Source organism: Pseudorca crassidens, chromosome 5 (genome assembly GCF_039906515.1).
Source record: "Pseudorca crassidens isolate mPseCra1 chromosome 5, mPseCra1.hap1, whole genome shotgun sequence".
NCBI classification, from domain to species: domain Eukaryota; kingdom Metazoa; phylum Chordata; class Mammalia; order Artiodactyla; family Delphinidae; genus Pseudorca; species Pseudorca crassidens.
Genome location: NC_090300.1, coordinates 93,812,638 through 93,836,231, shown reverse-complemented (window position 1 = coordinate 93,836,231; position 23,594 = coordinate 93,812,638). Strand labels below are relative to the sequence as shown.

Genomic DNA, 23,594 nt, shown 5'->3' with positions numbered 1-23,594 from the left:
AAGAGGTCAGGTAAGATAAGTGACTACTGCACTTGTCAGCACAGTGGTCACTGGTGGTTTGACAAGACAGTCCCAGTGACGCTGTTGAGTCAGAAGCCCCATGGGAAAGAATGAGGTGACAGTAGATGGTGAAGCAGCAGAAACAATGATGTAGGACTTCATCCAGGATCAGACGAAGACATATGGCACCTGTGCAAATTAATCTTGTGGTGCTCTTTTCACTGATAGCTTTTCACGTGTACCCATCCCTTCCACAAGCAACACCGAGCATGAGGGTGGCGAAGAAGGCCCCCACCCTCCTGTACCTGGCGGGGCTCTTCCAGTCCCGTGAGCAGCTCTGGCGGCCTGAGGCCTGCACCCCTCACTCAGCTTCACCACAGCCTGCTGTGACTCAGCAGCTCAGGGACCGCCCACTGTGGGCCAGTGCCAGGCTCACCCTGTGCACCCCAGGTAGCTGCTGATCAAAGTTTTCCTTCCCGTCATATATAGTATTGCCTCTGAGAGGAGATTTGGTAAATGCAATTTTCTTCATCTTTCCCTGTGACGTCTTAGTGATTCTAACCCAATCTTCACCTCAGTTCCTCATAAAAGGTAGCTGAGGAAGTGTATCTAAGGGATAGGAACTATTTTTGGTGCAGGGAGAGAAGTTAAGGACTATATCCTGTCTCTTTTCATCTCAGAGACTGACTACTCTCAGTCTGCACAATCTTCCCAGAGTTTATTTAAACCTTGGCCATGCTGGTTTCCCATGCAGCTTTAATTCCGAGTTACCCACTTAGTACAAAGATCCCCATCCTCATTCACTTAAGCTATCCTAGGTCCTCTCATTGGTAACCCTTTACATTTTTCTTCACTGAAGATTCAATTCAGGGTGTTCTGTCATTCCCTCAAAGTTCAAAAAAAGTCAGCTTGCCTCCAAACTTGCTGTAAGTTCCTCCAGAGACGTGTGGCCAAATTCTGATGGTAGACAATACTCAGGGAAAAAATACAGAAGAATCTCCCTAGGAATATAAGCACAGCAGAGATGAGAATATACCAGGAAAAGAGATGCAGCGCTCATGTGTCCGAACTGGCTCTATCTCCTGGGTTTTCTTAAATATCTTGGCAAAGACGAACATTTGTGCCTGCCAAGTAGTTTGTTTTTATAAGTGGCATCAAAGTGTTCTTCAAAGGGCATTGACTGGGGAGAGGGAGGTGGCCATGGCTATAAAAGGGCAACAGGAAGAATCCTTGTGGTGATGGAAGTCTTCTGTATCTTGACTGTGTCAATGTCAATATCCTAATTTCCATATTGTTCTATAGTTTTGCAAAATGTTACCATTGGGAGAAACTGGGTAAAGGGTACAGGGGATATCTCTGTACATTTATCTTAAAATAAAACGTTTATTAAAGCAAGCAAGCGTGAGCTCACAATGCCCGTCCATAACCAAGCAGTCCAGGAAAGCCTTGCACCTACCTGAATTTCTCCTCAGCAGAGAGCTAAGTCAGCATTGCAAAATTCCCGGAGGAAAAGAGGCTGACTACAGGCTTACTGACTTTTTCCCAAAGAAAACCAAAGAACTTAACTCTTCGGAGTAATTCTTTCATCAGGGCCTCCAGGACTACCCCTAGAAATCATACATGGACCCTGCTCTTTCCAGACAGCCATGGTCATTGTTCTGACACGTGCTTCCTTTTGTCAAAAGGCAGGAGCACCCCACCCTTCTAGTGTGATGGCTTTTCTAGGATTAATCCCCTAGATGACATACATTTCACTCCTGGGAGAATATGAAATCTAGAAATTTACAGTTACCACATCTTAAAAGTATATAGAGTGTTTTATGTTGAAGTGTTCCAAGAACTTCATGTATATTACCCAAGGGACTTACAAAATTTTTCAATTATAAAATAACATGGCACACAAAGGATAAGACAGCTATTTCTTATATAATTTACATTCCTAGTATTTTATTATTTGTGGCAATATTCATTTGTAATTTTAAGGAGATTCAATCCAAAAAGTTAAAAATCCTCAGCATTTCACAACATCAAATGTAACACACACACACACACACACACACACACACACACACAGTCCTCAGAATTATTTGCCTGGCTGGTAAGAAGATGAGTAGGGAAGAGGCAGGATGAGAAAGGGCTTCTGGGTATTTGAGCTGAGCAGAAATCAGATGGTATAGAAAGAAAAGCTTCAAGTGGAGTCTCTGGGAAAGGAGGCCTGTGGTCAAGTTTACGGTAGGTTTCGTGGAGGAGAAGTGGTGAGAGGTATTTTTAAATACAAACCACCTCTTTCCTCCCCTAAATCCAGCCTCCCTTCCTCCAATACAGGGTTGAAACCCCTGTACTGGTCCTGAGTATTGGTCCCTTTCATGGTGGGTATAAATTCTGTGGGGTTTAGATTTAGAGCTAATCAGCAATCTTCCAAGGAAGTATTTCTAGAAAAACAAATATTCGGAGGTGGTGGCATTTGGTGGGGAGTGGGAAAGGGTGAAGGGGCAGGTTGGGGAGAGACAAAGCTCTGAATCAGTTCTGGATTATTCTCAGTCTGTGAAATCTCTACATCAAAATTTACATGAAACACCATTATAGTCTGAATAATGTCTCACACGTGTGTACTATTATTTCTAAAGACAGGTAAAGAGACAAAGACACACAGAGAGAAGGAGAGATTATTTTAAAGTGAAACACTTTAGGTAAAGGTTTTATTGGAATCACTTGTCACAAGTAGCTCATCATGTTGTACTTTCTCAATACCCTCAAGCTCATTAATTCCACAGACATTCCCTGAATGCTACTAAAACAAAGCCTTTATCTAGGGCACCTTCCAGAGCCTGGCGTCGTGCCCCATGCTAGGAACCCAATACATTCTTATTACACTGAATTCAGCCTAGTAGGGAACGCAGACAAGGAAGAAAACTATTCCAATACACTGTGACAGAAGCTAGAATGGGAATGCAGCACCATGGCTACCTAGAAGCGGGTCCCAAATTCGTATTTGGGAAACCCCAAAGGAAGGGTAGGAGTCAGCTAGCTGTGTGGGGCAGGGGGGTACAGCCTGTGAAGGAAGAATGCCAGGCCAACTGCACTATATATTGGGGAACTGAGTATTTTCTGACGGTATTGAGCACCCTGGTCAGAGTCATCCATTCTTTATAAAGTGCTGGAAATGTGCTGGGTGTTGCTATAGGCTTCATATACAAAACTTCATGTCATCTTTATGGAAGCTCTCTTTTTTTTTTTTTTTTTTGGCGGTACGCGGGCCTCTCACTGTTGTGGCCTCTCCTGTTGCGGAGCACAGGCTCCGGACATGCAGGCTCAGCGGCCATGGCTCACGGGCCCAGCCGCTCCGCGGCATGTGGGATCCTCCTGGACTGGGGCACGAACCCACGTCCCCTGCATCGGCAGGCGGACTCTCAACCACTGTGCCACCAGGGAAGCCCTATGGAAGCTCTTTGATTAAGGACTTATTCCTATTTTGAACCTCTCTGGTTCCCTAATTGTTAAGGATCCTCATCTCCACGCCCACCTGTACTCTCCTTTGCCCCTCTCCCTCCAAGACCTTAGTATCCACCTTTGTACTCTCTCCTCCATCTCACTTCTTCTAAAAGGCTCTTCCCTTGGGGATTCTGTCCCACGAGACTGACTGGAGAGGAAGACAAATTATCCTGCTCCTGTAGTCTCTAAGCACAAACGCACAGACCTCCGCATTTTCCTTTTCTTGAAAAATTAATCCAGGAAAACTGTTAGATCCTCTTAAAAACTGTAAGCTACCAAAAATCATAAATGTGGGGGCTGAATGTAGATGCTTAAGAACTCTTTAAAAATTCCTTCATTTATTGTCTTGAGTCCCTTTCTTCGATGCAATTCTTCAATGACACCTTCTTTTGTTCCTGAGGAGGGTATATATAATCAAACTTCTCTCCACCCTCAAACTTCAGGTTTCCTTTAAGACAGAAACAGTGATCCTCTAATTCACAAAAGGTCCTTCAACGATGTGCTCAGCACAGAACTATAGGAATAACCTGGTATCTGGAGTATCGAAATGGATACTGTGTATTTTGGAGGGACTCAAGAACCAAGTGCTACCATTCAAGGGGAGTCTTTTCTTACCAAGAACACCCCTTCTTCCCTTGGAGCTTTTATTCATAGTTCCACCTCCAAACTTGCTAATAAAATCAGGAATTTGTCTTTATTAACATTATCTCTCTTCTTGGGGATTCAAGAAATAAGTAACCTGAAGATCTTCCAGAGCTATTGTTTGCACCCAGAACTGTAATAGGTTCTTGGCTATAATGCCCATTTCAGTTGAATTCCTACAGAAACCATATCCGTATCTACAAGTTTGAGTTGGAAATTTTTATAGAGTTCAACTAGTTGAGCTACGACACTAAATCAGCTCTGTCTCCATATATGACGACCAAGCTTTGAAAAGCTCCAGCTAAGGGCCATTTCCTTTTCATTCCATGGTCATATCCTTTCTCAACAGGGTAATTTTTCCTTAAGAAAAATCTTTCTTGCATTAATATAACTCTGCTCTTTCTAGGCATGAGCAGAGATACACAGAGGTTCCTGGTTATCCTGCTGTTCTTTTTAAAGAGTAAACTAGTTAATAATAAGCTTGGTCTTGGCTAAGGAGAAGAGCAAGCCTCCTACCTGAGGTAGAGCGAAACTCTCTCCTTCAACCCAGTGAAAGGCTATGGAAATGGCATGGCTCCACTTTCTAAAACCAGGAGTCAGGTCCTGGTTTTTGATAGACCTCAATTGCTAATTTTTTTGTGTGTGTGTGGTCTTTTCTTTTGCTTCAGTAACTGGCAGCAACCTGTAAAAAGTGACTTTCTTTTTAAAATTTATTTTTGGTATTTTTAAAAGTTAAGATAACATGAAGCATGTTTGCACTTTTGTAGAGGTGAAATAAATGAAGCCTGACTTATATCGAGTTTACATATACAACGATAAACTAAAACAAGGCATTATAGGTTAGTATTTGTGAGTAAGGACTATGAGACCACACTGCCAATATTCAAATCCCAGCTCTACCACGTAAGAGTTATGTAATGCTGGGCAAATTACTTAACCTCTGCATACCTCAATTTTCTCATCTGTAAAATGGGGATAATAAAAGTATCTATTTATAGGGTTGTTGTAAGGTTTAAGTGAGTTAACATATGCAGAGCCCTTAGGACAGTGCCTGGCACATAGTAAGTGCATAAAAAATATTATTATTGTTGTTGTTGTTGTTGAAAGTGATTTGAGATTTGATACTGCTTTAATATTTAGGACCATTTGGTAAAATTTAACAATCTGGATCTCAGTTTACCTTATTTACCTCTGATTTATTCACACAACTCAGTTGCACCCCATTATTTGAAAATACTTTAACATCCAGTAGTACTATTCACTGCTTTTTACATTAATCCCTTTCAATTTAACTAAAATTATTTTTGAAAATCTACTAATACACATTGGACACTGTGGAAAATTCAATCTGTTTTCAAAGGAGTTACTACATTTGGGGATTAAATAAATTAATACACATAAAACAAAACATAATGCAAGACAGGAAAATGTTAAACTGAGCATAATCGGGTGATAAAAAAGGATAATAAGAACGACTATTTTTTATTAATTTATAACATGAAACTAATAGAAGAGGCCCATTTAGCAGTGTAGGAAGGGATAAGGATGATGTCATGTTCAAAGTGAACCAAGTGGAGGGAACACTCCACACACTTCAAAGGGCCTGACTGCTCTCTTATCTGTGACAAGCAAGGCAAGTCTGGTGAACAATCGTGAGTGTAAAGAACATGGTCCCCTCCACACTGTACATGGCCAGCCATAATCTTCATGCCTGGAGGAATTTAAAGTCTAGTAAACACAAGGACTAATATGTGGACCAGACAATAGAATAGTGCAATACAGGGAAGAAAACATAAAGAAGACAAGAAATCTGTTTTCACTGGTGAAATGTGAGAAAACATATGACATGCTGCCAAAGGCAAAAGAGAAAATTGGTAAATGAGGAGCTCCTTTTGTTCCAGTTAAAGCCTTGTGTTGTGTACAATTCTTTTCCCACTGAATATTTTTATAAAACAATCACCACAAAAAAATTCAAGCTGGTACAGAAAGGAGCTTATTTATTAATTCATTTGGCTCTCAGAGTGTTCAGTTGATAACAGTGTGATGATTTCAAGTACTAAAGATTCTACATGTTCATTAGGGAGATGGTTTCTGGGAAATTTAAATTTTCTAGTGATGCCTAATTATAGAGGTGGATGCACCTTAAAGCCTTAGTACACTCAATCAGATTATCTCCTTTTTGATCACATGTAACTCATGAAAATTATTAATGATGATACACTTAGAGGCAGAACAAAAATTAGCCAAGAAAAAATAAAGAAGATGATAATGCACAGTTGTACATCCAAACTCTGCTGCAACACAACCAGGCAAATCTCTCCAGGCTCACAGTGCAGAGAGTAGCAAAGCGTGTGTGGGTGTCTGTGTGTGTGTATATGTAGTGAATATTACAAAAAGTGTGTGTGTATATACGTAAGTATGTACATATGTATGTGTGAGTATATATATACACCGTGATTAAAAGCAAGAGCTTCCAAATCAGGGAGCCCTGTCCTTAGTAGCTGTGTAATTGTCTTTGTGATTTTGAGTGTTACTTAGTTTCTCTTTTTCAGTTTAGCGTTTTAAAAAAAAAAAATTAAAAATAATACCAGCCTTGTAAGTTTGTCTAAGGAGCTAATGTATACAAAGCACTTAGGTGACTGTGTAAAATATAATAGTGACTCATAAATAGTGGCTATTATTATCATCAAGAAGGCCTGGTTCACTTGAAGCAATGTCCCAGTCATTGACATGTCATATCCGTACATTTTTTAATAATATGCACACATTTATTCAGATATACACAGGCATACTGATATATAATTTTTTCCATACTACCATGTCTTAGGGACCAATTGACATGCCTGAATCTCAGAACTAGTGAGTAAGAAACCAGGATTCAAACTTAAGGCTACCCAACATCAAGGATGAGGATCTTACATACTACGTCCGGACGAACACTGATAGAAGGCAAGACGATGGTTGGAGAATCCCATTTTCTAGGGACTATACTGTAGGCCATGGCAGTATGAGACTGACATCCATCCAGATCACTGGATGAATGGCCTTTTCAACCTCATAATATTTGTACAACCCTGAGGTCTGGCTTGCTTCTGTCCCGTTCCCAGGCTCGTGCAAGCTTGCCAACCCAGACACTGTGCAGAGCTGGTAGTCAGAACTTACTGTTCAGGAATGCAGCTCTCTGGCTTCACTCCTTGATCAGTGACTTGTCTCTGGATCCCTAGTGTCATTAGTGAAAATGTGTCCTGATGCAAAGTCCAAGTTGGATCCACCTGAATATAACAAGAGCGTCCTCCTTTCTCCTAGGGCAGGACGGATGTTAGGTGTGTGTTCCTAAAGGATGGTAGGTGGGGCCCTCATCCATGTAAGCACAGCCCCGCAGCCCTAGACACAGAAACTTCCATAAAGCCCAGGGCAACTGCAGAATGCAATTCATGGCTTCCAGTGGTTTGCAGTCTACTGTCACACACAGGAACCTAGACCCTATCCTGGGCCTGCGTAGGGGCCATAGCTCCCTATATATATGCCCCACCTCTAACTTTCTCTTCCTTCCTGTTTCTATCCTTTGCCAACTCCTTTCTTCAGGAAGATTTTGTCAGTCACTGATCAGAAAGTCAAAGTAACATCCTAAGGGAAAATACTGTTCCAGCTAGAGCATGTTGTATTTCCCTCTGCTGAAAGCCTCTTACCTCACCCAGGCCCCTCAAAGCTTGTGAAGCCCAGCCAAACCAACTGGCTGTACTAATTTAGTGGTGCTTCTGCTACTGTCCCCCACCCGCTCATATGACACCTATTTGAGAGCACTCTTCTGTACACTAACTTCTTTGGCTTGACTGTAAAGCCCTCTCCTATCATTGGTCCCTACCTGGAAAAACTCTGAACCTTGGACTTTACCCCCTCCCTATCTCCATCCTTTGAGAACTGAGATCCAGACATTTAAACCCCTCATTAACCATGCCCACAAATGTTAAGATTGTACACTGAACCAAAAAGTAAAACTCAGTTTCTCTCAATAAGTTCAGTATCTAAAGCTACAAAAAGAGACTTTCTAGAAGGCCATAATGTCATGAGGGTCTTCGTGAGGCAGTAAAAAAAAACAAAAGAGAAAGAACGGAAAGAAAGGGAGGGAGGGAAGAAGGAAGGAAGGAAGAAATTCAGTAAGAATTCTTTTTTTTTTTTGCCCCGTTCATTATAAATGGCCCCTATTTGGTTTTGTTTTTGTTTTTTTTTAACATCTTTATTGGAGCATCATTGCTTTACAATGGTGTGTTAGTTTCTGCTTTATAACAAAGTGAATCAGCTATACATATACATATATCCCCATGTCTCCTCCCTCTTGCATCTCCCTCCCACCCTCCCTATCCCACCCCTCTAGGTGGACACAAAGCACTGAGCTGATCTCCCTGTGCTATGCGGCTGCTTCCCACTGTCATACAGAGTGCAGTAAGTCAGAAAGGGAAAAAAAAATACCATATGCTAACACATATATATGGACTCTAAAAAAAAAAAATGGTTCTGAAGAACCTAGGGACAGGACAGGAATAAAGACGCAGACGTAGAGAATGGACTTAAGGACATGGGGAGGGGGAAGGGTAAGCTAGGACGAAGTGAGATAGTGGCATGGACATATATACACTACCATTCATCTGTTTTTAAAAGCCCTTTCTGTCCTGTCTTCTATCCTTACAAATCCTGGTTCTTTATTACACTGGAGGGAGGATTAACATCCACCATATTGCTGGACCATGTAACAAGAGGGCAGTTAGTGACAACAGTTCTCTTTCAAAAGACATGTCACCCACGTTATATCTAAATCAGTGCAGTTAGGAGACAAGTCATAAAGTCATTTTATTGAATTTTCTCAATAATATCACCACCCAACAGAGAAAAGAATATCAGGAATTGTCACTGCTTAGAAAATTCAACAAAGCATATGTAGAAATATGCTAGTAAGTATTTTTACCTTAAATTAGATGTCAGTTTTCTTACTGTTTCCTTGACAGATGTGCTTTGAGAAGATGTTGTCAGTGAAGAAGCAACTTTACAACCACCCCTCACAGACACGCTGGCTTCATATCCAGAACTTGAATTTAAATCTTCCACTGGCCTACTGGGCAAAAACAAGCCAAGGTTTATAGTTTCTAAGTAGAAATCACATTAGATACTAATAAATTCAGAAATATTAATACACAACAAATGAGATGTTAATACGCAAAAAATGAAAGCTAGGACATAGATGTAATGCTGAAAACTGTCATTTATGTAGTTATATAAAATCAATTCTCAGGTATAAGAATTACTATTTATTCCTGACAAATCTTGTTGCAAGGTTTTTGGGTAGCCCCAATTAAATAGAATTGGCAGTAATTTATTCTTAATAACAGTAGTCATATACCATTTGTCTCTTATTTGCTGAAAGAAGCTTTTAAACCCAAGTTCTACTTTAGCCTGGGGGAAGGTAAGTACAGAAGGTAGGTCCAGAAATAAAGCAAAGTCAGCTGAAAGAAATATGTAGTCAAGATCTGGTGGAAGGAGAGCATTCCATGTGAAGTGTAATGATCCTGGGGGAGAAACAAGGTAGGGCTGTTGAGAGACACACAAGAAGGCCAGGGCTGCAGGGGGGGAGTGCACAGGAAGAAGAGGCAGAGAGAGGAGGTGAGAGGCACTGGCCATGGGGTGGGGACTGGAGTTTATTTTAAGCAGAGCAGGTGCTACCATTGGAGGGTTTCTTCCATGGGAGTGAGGTGAGCTGATTGATACATGTTTTAAAAAGATAACTGGCTGCAGCGTGGAGAAGAGCTCACAATGAGGATGCAAATAGTAGTGTGTAGTGTGTTAATGAGCCCCAAGGCTTTCAGTACCGGGGGAACAAAAAAGCTCAGGAGGGCTGGGGGACACGCAATATGGGAGGCGAAGCTGGGTAGGCAGGTGGGGGCCAGATCACGTAGGGTCTTATTTGTCAAGTGAAAAGGAGATTTTAGTAATTCCTTCATGCTAACGTCCATGAATTAAGACCGCAACTCTAGAGAGTTTCCTATGTTTACAATGTATGGACCTTTTTTAAAAAATTGGATAATAGCTTATATCAAATGGAACATGTTTCTACTGTCAACAGTTCTTTGTCAGTAATTATACTGCCTAACTTCAGCTGATACTTTATATAAGATTAAGAACACTGTTATAACTAATGCTTAATTGTCTGTTAAAGAACACTCACACAATGTCTGAAGCCTATTAATTATAACCTCTTTTATGCTGAAATTTTATTAAAGAAGTCCTTAAATTTAAATTTTCTTTTTTTTTTTTTTTTACCATTTTTGGGATGCTGGAAATTCATGCTGGGGTGGGAGGTGGAGGGTAAAATGCACTACACCAGAGCACAGAGATCCCTCCCTGAACCTTTGTTTCTTCTTCTGCCAAATAATAATAGTGCCTGCCTCACAGAGCTGTGCTGAGGATTACATAATACATACACAGAATTTAGCTCAATGCCTACTAACAGTAAGTGCTCAGCAGACAGTACCTAGTTATCAATGTTATTATAATCATCTCCACTATTACTACCACTACTAATGAATTTGATAAGATTCTCCCATTAAGATTGTTTTAATTGGATAATAGTTCTAACATTCATATTGTAGTTATGACTCAAAGATTATTTTTAAAAAACACAAGTTCATAAAAGCCTAAAAGTAATATATGAAATAATACACACACAGGCAAAAAAACATGTTTTAGTTTTTGGATGGATTTTAAATTTCAACTCAAATTTTAATAAATAACTTTAGGTTAAAGCATCGTCCATAAAATGACCTAACAACAGCACTGGGGGGGGAAATTACATCATTTATTCAATCAACAAATATTATAGAATGCCAACTCTGAGGCAGGTGCTATTCTGGACACTAAGGACACAGCGGTGAGTAAGATAGCCCCTGTTCTTGTGGAGTGAGTAAGTTTCAAGTGAAAAGACAGAAAATAAGAAAGCTAGAATGTAAAGTGTTAAAAGAAATAGATAATTGAATAAGATACTTTAAAATAATAATAAAGGCTCTGAAAGAAATACAGTGGGATGATACAATTTGATGGTGTGTGTTATCAGAAGGTGGGCTATTTTAGATGGAGTGTTCGGGGAAGATCTGTCAGAGGCCAGAGTTACAAAGAAGAAAAGATATGAGCCCTGTCCTTCATGAAGCTCACATGCAGAGGGAAGACAGATATTCAGATGACAATTCCACCTGACGTGAGGAGTTGTTCACACTGTGTGTCAGAACGTGGTTGGTATTTAACAAATAATTACTGCAGTTGAATGAACTATGATGCAATCTGATCCCCGCAGTGGTGGCTCTGTGAACACCTGAGTCTGCCCAGGAGAATCGGGGCCCCCCAAAGGAGAGAACACTTGAACTGGGACATGAATGAAAGGGTAACAGACCAGTACACAAGAGGGCATTCAAACCCAGGAAGTGGTGTGGGAAAAGAGGTGGAATTTTGTGATATAACAGAATGGGAAGCAATTTTGAAAGTCTGGGAAGCAAAGTGGGAGCTAACCTGGGAGTCATGAGCACAGGGGGCCTGTGCCATGCTCAGGAGTTTCTGCCTTGTGTTAAAAGTGGTGGGGCTATGAAAGGCTTCTGAGTGGAAGAGTGGAGGGATGGGATTTGAGGGTTAGAGTGACTACTCAGTCAGCAAGTGCAGGACAATAACAGCTCCTCTTAGGTTTGGTTTTGTTTTGTTTTTCTTGTACTTAATTCAGTGTGCCCCTCTGCAAAAAGAACACAGGATTCTTCCCAGCAACACTGGGTCTGAATGCTTGGAAAGCAGCTTAGACAAATTTGGAGCAGCGTGAGGATAAGAATCTGTTTCCTTGAAAACATTTTTTTTTTCATTCTATTGGATAACCAAAATATTCAGCTTCTATTTAAAAGTGACAAGAGTCTTATGTCAAGAAAATTCTAGCATACGATGATTATTGCACATATGTATGGCAATAAGATAATGAGCCACACACAAAAAAATCAGCTCATGATTTCATAGTCATACGTATATGTGACATTTTTAGTTCTTTGACTATATTACAATAATTTGAATTGGTTGCTTTCTGTGAGCGGGAAGTTACGCCTGTTCCATTTCATAATTCCCAAATCCTCACAAAAGAAAATGAAAAAGTTTGGGAAAAGGGTAAGAAATCTAGTGTATTCTATTCTTTCCTGTCTCCTTTGTAAAATCTGGTTCCACTCTTCATTGCCTTTGCTTGTTGCTATTATTTTCTTTCTTCTTGTATTTAAACATTGATAATTACTTTTCAACAGTATAATTGTACTCCCTTGGAATTTGTATAATTGCAGTACACTCACCTTTCCCAGTTAGGTGATGAAGGGTTTCTCTTTATTTCTGCAGTATCACTGCACAACTCCTGTGTTTCTTCAAAAGAACATAGACAAAATGAAGAAAGTCAATCACATTTTGGCGATTACACAATGAAGCGAACTGAAAGAAGTGTTAGCAGTTCATTAACAACTTGTATATAATTTGGCTTTGTATTCAAACACTCTTTTGTAAAACTGCACCAATATGTTCTTAAGGTAATTTATAATAACCTCTTAATAAAGAATCCAAGAGCCTCTGTAGCTTGTTTTTTATAATTTCTTTTTAATGATGCTTATTTTTTGCTATTGCTGTGCACGGGATGACTAATGGGAACTGTCCAGTGTCCCTTCTCTCAGCAGCCCCTGTGCAGACAACCACTTGTCTTCCCCCAGTATCTTACTCTCTTCCATTTTGAGTTCAGGTTCAAAGACATCCTGACAGATCCCAATCAGAAATGTGCCTCTAGGAGAGAGCAGAACTTTAAAGCAGAAAGCGACCTACAGTCATCGAGTTAATCTCACTCAGGGAACTTCAGAATCCGAGGTTCAGAGAGGTTAGTGCTTTGTTTACAGTCCATAGAAGAGCAGAAATGCTTTGATCCCCTCGGATTGGTTTCAAGAGTGTCTTGGGGAGCGTGTTAAGGAATAGGTCAATGTGTTCTTCCAGCTAATATCTCTAGAATTCTTTTTGATAACTGTGATCTTGTCCCACCAAGTAAACCCTTGCCAATAAGTTTAGGGCCACTGAAGGCCAAGGGGAACAGGACAGCAACAAGGAAAGTTTTGGATGGTGAGTAAATGGCTGAGGACCTGCCTGACTCCTCTAAGGAAACATAAAAGAGAATAGACAGGTTTTCCAAGCGCACTGCAGGCACAGTTGGTTTTGCTCATGATCTGCATGCAAAGTAAAATTTCTTAACCCATTAGCCAACTAATTCATAACTACAGTCATTTGAAAATATTTCACGATTCGTTCCTTCCAAATCCAGGATGAGTATTTGAAATTAAATATTAATTTTAGGAGCAAAATTGTATTAACAATTTTTTCATTACAATTTGGAAATCCAACAGGCACATACTTGAAGGCATGTTAATAGTTTGAAACTTCTATAAAAGACTGGCTTTAAAATTAAGAGACCCTTACAAAAGAAATCTTGATTGTGGAATAGCTAACTATCCTAGTTATGATGAAAGAGAAAAAGTGTGATTTCTTATGAACCTCACTAATGGGTTCAAATATAAAGATGTGAATGAATGACTGATTAGGTTACCTAAGCAATGAAGTATAAAAGAAGGGAGAGCTTACAACCAAGAGTGAACACGAAATGATGGCATGGATCGACACAAAAACAACTGGAAATTATGGAGTCAAAATGAACTGAGACCTGTTTAGGAGACTAAGAAAGGCTTTAAAACTTATTTCAAAATAAGAAGATGACAATGAAAAGAATGGTCCTGCTGCTTAGGCCCAATGGTATAATTTTACAATAAAGGAGACAATGGTATAATAATAATATAACACATAATAAAAGAATTCTACTAATAATAATGAATGGACACTAAGAAAATAAAATTTTCTGAGTCTAGCTTGTTTCCAGCTTCTCTATGCAGGGAAATTGTCTTTAGATTGAATATTATCAGATGGCAACTTTATGCTTAAAAGAAGCTCAAGTCTCTCACCTAAGACAAATTACATCCCACGGACATGAAGGAACTAATAAATGCGTTTGTTGAAATATTCTTAGTGATCTCAGAGGAATCATGCAAACTAGGGAAAGAACTAAAATGACTGAAAACAGAGGAATGTCATCGTAATATTCAAAAATAGTTTCTGAAAATTATAGGCCTGATATCAGTCGTCAGCAAATTTCTAAGTAGAATTCAATGAGGGGGTGACAGACGTCCACTGTTGGAATTTCAGGCAGTGAGGTAGTACTGGGGGAAGTGCGCTCAGGCAGGAAGTGTCCCCCTGCCCCTCCAAAATGTGTGAGGTTGGCAGCTCACTCTCTACCCACCTCTCCTCCCACTATTGGAAAAACAGATTTAATTTTTTAAAATCCGAACTGCTACCAAACTTCTGATCTATATCCTACATAAGATATGTCGCATAAGTCATACTGAAAAAGACTCAAGACGTTACAGCTAACAGACGTAAACTGAATTCTTTTTTTACCTTTATTCATAAGAGAAACTTCCTTTTCTTCTTGTCTCAGTGAAACATCAGGGTCACTTTTATCTAAAACCTGAAAAACAAGCTCCGTATTTAAAGCTGTACAAAAACAAAGGACATATAGTAAGGTGCAAAACTGACCTTGAACATCAATGCCCATATCAGAGAGAGACCATAAGGTTGCCAGGACAGTTTAGGGACATGTTCTGAAGGGAGACAATCATACGTGTTGTCAAAAATTATACTGGAATGCAGCTCAAGGATGGTTGCATTATAATTGTCATGTTTATGTCTATCATTTCTTTAGTGGGATTTTTACATTTCTACCAATATTTCCATAGAAAACTTACATTTTGGGAATGCGCTTCTTTAGATCAGAGAGACAGACAGAGAGAGAGAGAGAGAGAGAGAGAGAGAGAGATGGAGTTTGTTTATGCCACCCAAGAAAACAGATCCAGAAGCTCCTTTCACGTATTTTTAAGTGTCTGAGAAGGTGGGGCAAAGGCAGTAAAAAAAAGGAATCTGAAGAAGACAGGGGCAAAGCAAAAGCTCTGTCTGCTCCTTGATCTGAAGACCCCTGAACACGTGCTGAGACACACTGGGCTCCTGACTCTGTCACCTGGTGTGAGGTGTACAGCTCTCAGTTTTCTGGAGCTTACCCATTGTGTGTATCCTTCGCCTTTCAATGCCCCCTCTAAACTGCTAAACAAACGTGGGATGGGGAGGCTATCAACCTTCCTTTTCTCCCCTCCCAGGAAACAAAGGCATATATTATACACGGCATTCTGGAAACTGTGCTCTGTCAGGAAGCAGGGTAAATGGACACACATGTAACCTAGCAACGAAAGAACTGAGAGGCCGTCCATCACTGTCATTTTCTATTTTATCCAAATTAAGAGAAAGCAAGCCTTGTAGGTAGGGGGAAATAAATGATTCTAAGTTACTTTGGTCCATTTCAAAATATTTTTATTCTTTTTTTTTTTTTTTTTTTTTTTGCGGTACGCGGGCCTCTCACTGTTGTGGCCTCTCCCGTCGCGGAGCACAGGCTCCGGACGCACAGGCTCAATGGCCATGGCTCACGGGCCCAGCCACTCTGTGGCATGTGGGATCCTCCCGGACCGGGGCATGAACCCGTGTCCCCTGCATCGGCAGGTGGACTCTCAACCACTGCGCCACCAGGGAAGCCCTTTTATTCTTATACTGTAAATAAATTCATGCCCCAGGAAGTAAATAAAATGCATATATATATTTTTTAACATCTTTATTGGAGTATAATTGCTTTACAATGTTGTATTAGTTTCTGCTGTATAACAAAGTGAATCAGCTATATGTATACGTATATCCCCATATCCCCTCCCTCTTGTGTTTCCCTCCCACCCTTCCTATCCCACCCCTCTAGGTGGTCACAAGGCACCGAGCTGATCTCCCTGTGCGATGCAGCTACTTCCCACTAGCTATCCATCTTACATTTGGTAGTGTATACATGTTAATGCTACTCTCTCACTTTGTCCCAGCTTACCTCCCCCTCCCTGTGTCCTCAAGTCGCAGGACAGAAATGCATATATTTTTAAAGTTCATTTTGCAAAATGACTTTAAAATGGTATCTTATTTATTTCTGATGTAACATAAAATCTAAAGTTTTCTCCTGATTTGTTGATATGTAAGGAAGAGCTCCATACTTTGTGTCTTCCCTTTGAAGTGAATATTTTTTGAACAGTTTATAGGCAGCATAGACTATTTCCTACCACAGTTAACAGCAACCACAAGATAAGCTCATGAGAAGAACTACTTAACGCCTTTAGTAATAACCACTTTGTAATAATCTATGATGATCCTACTCAGGATGTGTTCATTTTCTTTGGTAACTTCTCCTTATGATGGAAATCAGACAAGATAAAAGTATCTAAGCTTAACAAAAATGACAGCACTCCCAGCAGGGAACTCCTGGTGGCGGTATTATTAACACAGCCTCTTGAAATTATTTTTACATTTTATTGTTTGGTTCTCTGCTTTGAGCTCTGCCGTGTGAGGGCTGTTTCCATGAAGGTCAGATATGGTCCCCTCACCCCAAAAGTGTTACTTACACGAGGCTTTACCGTCTCTATTGCAGGAGAGATTTCCTTCTTTTCCTTTCCTTTCTTTTATTTCCTTTATTCTTTGGCATAGTAATGTTTAAAATATTTTGGATAAACAATTCACAGCCTACAGTATTTCCTTTTAAATGACACTGTGTAAATATCTGAGTTCATAGGATGCCGCCTTTTTTTTTACAATGTACTTGCAGCTTTGAAGGTCTGGATTTTTTCAAGCTGAGACAAGAAAACATGCAGTTGTCTTTTCAATGACACTATTTGTGTATTTTGATACTTGTGAAGCTCTTTCACATATATTACTTCATTTCAGTATAGAAATGCTCTCCAGCCACTTAGGCTTAACTGTGTCTCATACTCTGCAGTTTGAGGATATCGCTTTCCTAAGATTTTACTTCGGTCATGGAATAGATAATACTTCCCACACAGTAAATGAGATTACAGTTAAGTCTTAACAAGGGGTTTTAGATACCTTAATTAAAATCATGTTAACAATGAGTAGAGTGGGATTTGTCAATTCTCCAAGGCATGCAAAGGATCAGCATAATACCACATGCTCAATTTTGTGAAGTATATATTTAAGAGGATAAATAAATCATAAATAAGTTAGAGAGAGGAAAAAGAGCATAGCATAGTCAACTGTGTAACACTTTTCTCATTCAACCCGCATTAAGGAAGCTTAAGAACTGGTTGATAACACTTTGTCTGGCTTCTTTCCTTCTGCTTCTTTGCCCCTCCACACCGACCCCAAACATTTTATCAAGGACCCATAAAGGCTACCAGTTCTTGCCCTCCTGCCAAGTTCAAAGGCCCTTCCTGTTTTCACTCTTCCATGGTTAACATTATGTTCTAGGCGCCTCCCTTTTGTTCATTAATTTATTCAGTAAAACTGAGTTCCCAGTTTGAGTCAGACACTGTTATGATGAAGACTATGGAGCTTATTTTCTAGTGAGGGAGAAAGATATTAAATAAATAAAAAGATGGATATGTAATAATATAAGTTCTCTGAAGAAAAATATCACAGGTAAGAGAAGGAGAATGACCTGGGTTACCCAACTGCCTCTCTGGGGTCACTGTAATCATCTACACCCTCCTTTCTCCAGGTCTTTGAGTTGCTGTTGATTTGTTTATTCCCCTCAACTTTTTTCTAGTCTTTCCTCAAGCATCTCCCCTCAATTGGGCCTTGCTTGTCCCCTCTATATAAAATTGCTCTCACTCTCACCACACCCACACTGACACTTCCTGTCCCCTTAACTCTGCTCTATTTCTCTCCTTAGCATTTATGATTGCCTACCATGCAACATATTTTCCTTATTTATCTTGTCTATTGTCCGATTTCCCCACTAGAATGGAAGCACCATAAAGACAGGGAGTAGTGCCTAATTTTTTCCTGCTGTATTCCCAATGTCTAGGACAGTAACTGATGCTCCATATACTCACGGAATAAAAGAAAGTTGAAACGCAAGTCAAGAAAATCCATGTATGTTGCTGGGGGTAGGAAGTAGTGGAGTCCAGGCATTATGAACAACAAAGGAAGAGGCTGTGAAGGAAAAATAAGCTTAGGGTGCTGGAGGCCAAGGAAGGTGAGGGTGACTAGAGCGGAGTGAGAGAAGGAATGAATTATAGGCAGTGAGGACAGCAAGGAAGTCAGGCCAGGTCATGTAGGGCCTTGGAGGGCACTATATTTCATTCTAACTGTGAGCAGAAGCCATTGGAGGGTTCACCTCTTACACTGTTGGTGGGAATGTAAATTGTCACAGCCACTATGGAGAACAGTATGGAGGTTCCTCAAAACTCTAAAAATAGAGTTGCCACATGCTCCATGAATCCCACTCCTGGGCATATATCCAGATGAAACTATTATTCGAAAAGATACATGCACCCCTATGTTCATAGCAGCACTATTCACAACAGCCAAGACATGGAAACAACCTAAATGTCTATCGACAGAGGAATGGATAAAGAAGATGTGGTACATATATACAATGGAATATTACTCAGCCATCAAAAAGAATAAAATAATGCCATTTGCAGCAACATGGATGGACCTAGAGATTATCATACTAAGTGAAGTAAGTCAGAAAGAGAAATACAAATACCATATGATAGCACTTATATGTGGGATCTAAAATATGATAAAAATCAACATATCTATGAAACAAAAACAGACTAACAGACATACAGAACAGACTTGTGGTTGTCAAGGGGGAGAGGAGGGAAGGAAAGGGAATTTGGGATCAGCAGATGCAAACTAGTATATACAGGATGGATAAACAACAAGAGCCTATTGTATAGCACAGGGGACTATATTCAATACCCTGTGACAAACCATAATGGAAAAGAATATGAAAAAGAATACATGGGGGGCTTCCCTGGTGGTGCAGTGGTTAAGAATTTGCCTGCCAATGCAGGGGACACAGGTTTGAGCCCTGATTCAGGAAGGTCCCACATGCCACGGAGCAACTAAGCCCGTGTGCCACAACTACTGAACCTGCACTCTAGAGCCCGCGAGCCACAACCACTGAGTCCGCGAGCCACAACTACTGAAGCCCACGTGCCTAGAGCCCGTGCACCACATAAAGGAGTAGCCCCCGCTTGCCATAACTAGAGAAAGCCTGCACACAGTAATGAAGATCCAACGCATCTAAAAATAAATAAATTAAATAAATTAATTAAAAAACGAAGAATATATGTATATATGTATAACTAAGTCACTTTGCTGTACCAAAGAAATTAATACAACATTGTAACTCAATTATACTTCAATAAAGTTTTAAAAAAAGAAGCCAGTGGAGGGTTCTAAGTAGGAGAATAGCATAATCTGACTTATATTTTGGATGGGATACTCAGATTTTTAGACTATGGAGGCCAAAAGCAGTGGAATCATTTATAGGGCTACTGCTATAATCCTGGTAAGAAATGTTAGTGAACTGGCCAGGTGGGTAGCTGTGGAGGGGGTAGAACAGAGTATGTGTTTGAAGGTTGATTCAGCAAGATTGGCTGATGGGTTTAGTGCAGGGTGTGAAAGGAGAGAAATTCAGGTGTCGGCCTGAGCAACTGTGAGTGATGGTATTATTTACTGAGATGGGGAAGCATGAAGAAGTCCCTTGGAATTCTTTCCTCTCTTGATTTTGATAACCTTCTGTGTTCCAACTCTTCCTGGGGTAATTATTATTTTTCCCTCAAAGAAAATTTTCCCTCAAAGAAAATTTCAGGGGGTTAAATTATCACCCTTACGCAAACAATGGCTTCCCAGCATCATCAACCCTAACTTCTCATCTGTGCCCCAGTTATTTCCAACTGACTTCAGGACACTTACCCTTGAATGTCTTGCTGAACTTCAAATCCTCAGTCTCACCTTTGCCCACTTAGATTCCTCTGGTCAAGTCCTCTTTCTATTTATAATAACATTTTCATTTCAGATTGTGCCATCTTAAAACTGCTGTCACTGTTTAGTCTACCATATGCCTTTCCAAGTTGTGCTATTTTCCTTCAAGATGTTTCACTTTGCCTTGTCTTCTTGTACTACAATCTCCAGGCAGCAGCAACCTACTTGGTTTTTTGGTCTTTAGTTTCTCCTCTTTCCAGTACTGCTTCATTATCACAACATTTTCATAACACAAAGAATTAATTCTTTAGACAAAATCTCCATGATTAAATGTTCCTTCTCAAAACTTGCCTACAGGTCCTGACTACTTTCTCCCTCAAGTACAAACCCTTTTCTGGTATTCAAAACTCTTCTCAATGTGATTCTAAGATATCTGGAAATATTAATAAACATTCTCTATAATAACCAAAAAGTTCTCTTCAGAATTCCCTGTAACCACTAGGTAGACTTCTGCCTCCATACCTTTGCCCACATAGTTCTCTCTACCTGAAATACATTCTTTCCTCCTTTTCTTATGTCTTTCCCACTTTTTAAGACAAGTATAAGTCATACTCTTTCCAAAATGTCTATTTTATTTACTCTAGCACATGCTGATTTCTTCCTTTCGCTGAAAAAGTATTAACAGTAAATTACAAAGAGTTTTAATTATTTTTAATAGCCAACCCTCATATCTACGGGATCCAGGTAAGACTGGGATCCTGTAGTAGCCTTGATTCTTGCCATGACACTTCAAAACAGAATTCAACACTTGGGTCCACCTCCCAAAAAGAAATCCAACTGTACAAAGCATTAATAAATATACAGATTTTACTGAAAATTGTGTTGAGAAATGGAGGAAATAGTTACACAAGGCAAAAATCAGCTTAAAATTACCATGAAGCAGGTCTACTTTACTTGGTCAATTGTTAGCCTACTCATCTCTCTCTACAAACCTTCCCCTCCAGACTCTCCGATTCTGCAGCACCAGTGTTTTTCTGCTTGTGTGATTACATCCTTTCTCCTTCCTCCCACCCCTTCCCACAAACACAGGGTCACTCTCTAGCTCTACCTTTTCTTCCACAAAGCAATGTCACTCTCCCAATTTTCATTCTTTACTCCCATCTCCTGGCCTACCCAAAGCTGAATTTTCCTTCTTTGGAATTACAAAGGTGTGTTTTAAAAACTTTTTTTCTGGGGACTTCCCTGGCGGGTCCAGTGGTTAAGACTTCACCTTCCAATGCAGGGGGTGTGGGCTCGATCCCTGGTCAGGGAGCTAAGATCCCACATGCCTCGTGGCCAAAAAAACAAAACATAAAACAGAAGCAATGTGGTAACAAATTCAATAAAGACTTTTAAAAAATGATTCACATCAAAAAAAATCTTTAAAAAACTGTTTCTTGTAACACAAGGAATTCTTTTCATTCTGTCACAAATCATCCCATTAATTCTCATAATAACCTTGAGAGTCAGTAATATTATTATTCCCCTTCTATAGAAAAGAAAACAGAAGACCATAAGTTGATACAACTGACATGTGGCATGCAGGTCTGAATGTGAACCTGGGTCAATCTGTCAGAGTTCAGAGCCTGTCTGCTTTCCATAAAATAATGCTAACTCATGGTTTTGTAGAATTGTCTTCCAATTTTTCTGCTCCTTTAGAGAAGAGATCATGGTGGTTTTTTTTTTTTTGGTGTCCTTCAAAATCTCTAACATAGTCCTGTTCAGTAAATGTGTCTTGAATTGGTGCATGGTTCCTGATAGTTCACACACTAGCACTTGAGTATTTAGATTCATTATAAATTGCCCAGGAGATTTTCCTTTCATAAGTCAGGGGATGTATCACATATTGTCTTTGTGTCTGTAAGTCTGTTGGTGAGTTGATGGATGATGCTATGGAGGGTGAGTATAGACAATTCTTCCTCCAATGCCCTTGGGGCAGCTCTGGTTTATAGCTCATAAGGGGGCGGCTCTGTCTGTGAAAGTTCTGATACTGTTAGCAACAATCACAGGACTATACAGGTTCATATAGAGGCAATGGTAACATCATCACCCAGGAAAACTGACTAATAAATGTCTTGCTTTTGAAATTAAGGCAACTTTAATCATCAGAAATCATGTTATTGCAATATCAATGCAGTTTCCCATTAAAAAGAAATTTCTGTTAGAGGAGTCAGAAAAATTTGCCTATTTAGGGTGGATGCAGCTGATTTAGGTACTGACTATGCAGGTTATTTGCTTTTCTTCTTTCTTCACCTCTTTTGGGTTACTGAGTCACCTTTTCACTTTCATTGTTATATAGTAGTGATGCCAAAACAGGGTACTTACTGTTGTTTTTTGTCTGTTTATTTGTTTGGGGGTTTGGGGTTTTTTTTTTTTTTTTTTGGCTACCACAGAACATAAACCTAGACATTGGAAACTCATCAACTCTTCCAGACATTCCTCAGCTTTTGTAACATACCACAGAGGCCCCATCAATGACCCCAGGGATTCAGAGTGGGTTGATGCCTTTCCTGAGCTGGCATCACCTTCTTTTGAAAGATGCCCTAAAGAGCTAACCAGATGTAGTTGGTAAAGGATTATTAGCTCATGCCAAAACAGGAAGATGGTTCCATCCATTCATTTCTTTATTCATCAATCTTTCTTCAGCCCCAGAAAGTATCACACTCTGGACTATATGCTGGAGGTTACACCTTTCAGAGTAAACCCCAGAGACTCCATTGCCAAACTCTTAAAATACATCTGTCAGTGGTGATCTGGCCGTTGAGTTTCTTAAACGTCTGCAGATTGGGAAAATGAAATGAATCCATCTGCCAGTCCGCTCCTGAGGCCAGGTGAGAGGCAAAAAGACCTAAATGACCACAGAGGACAAAAGGGCCAAAGCCAGTCCAACCAAAAAGGTAGTATGGTTCCTGGTTATTAAACAGGCAGGTCCAACCTGACTTAAAATAACCACACCCATAGATGTTCTTTCACTGCCTTAGCAACTGATATTCAGAGCAGAAACTGAAAGAAGGTTATTATAAAATATGGAAAAACAACAAATACTAGCATAGGAAAAAGGTAAATGTTCCTTCACATGAGAGTCAGAAAATCTGCATAATGTCAACTTGGAGTACATGCTCCACCAAGATGAACAAAAGCATGCCCATGTGTAAGAAAAAGTTAGTACTTCCGTTAGTCTGACTTAACATCTCAGAATATTTTTCCCGCTCAATTTCTCTAACTTACTGTTGGCATTGGTAATTTTATTCCCCTGGTGTTCCTGCATTTTGAAGCATTCTCCCAATTGATCATCTGCTTGCCTGACCATCTGCTGTGGTTTGGCAACCTAATTTTCCCAGTCACCTTTCAGAATAGATCCTCTAGGATGTCTATTCTGTATAGTCATTTCTTACATCTCAACTGGTGACATAACTTGAGACTGCTTACCTCTTTGACAAGATGCTTGGGAATCTAGTCCCATT

At 39.9% G+C, this 23,594-nt stretch overlaps 1 protein-coding gene across 1 annotated transcript in view; it reads right to left on the bottom strand.

Annotated features, from left to right (window-relative positions):
* Window positions 1–23,594, bottom strand: part of MORC1 (MORC family CW-type zinc finger 1) — a 350,504-nt gene that overhangs the window by 12,158 nt on the left and 314,752 nt on the right. The window contains exons 27-30 of the mRNA XM_067738944.1: window positions 14,677–14,746; window positions 12,492–12,558; window positions 9,098–9,241; window positions 914–1,001 (exon numbers count right to left, since the gene is read on the bottom strand). Of these exons, the coding sequence (XP_067595045.1) occupies window positions 914–1,001; window positions 9,098–9,241; window positions 12,492–12,558; window positions 14,677–14,746 (369 nt within the window). The remainder of the gene's footprint in view (window positions 1–913; window positions 1,002–9,097; window positions 9,242–12,491; window positions 12,559–14,676; window positions 14,747–23,594) is intronic.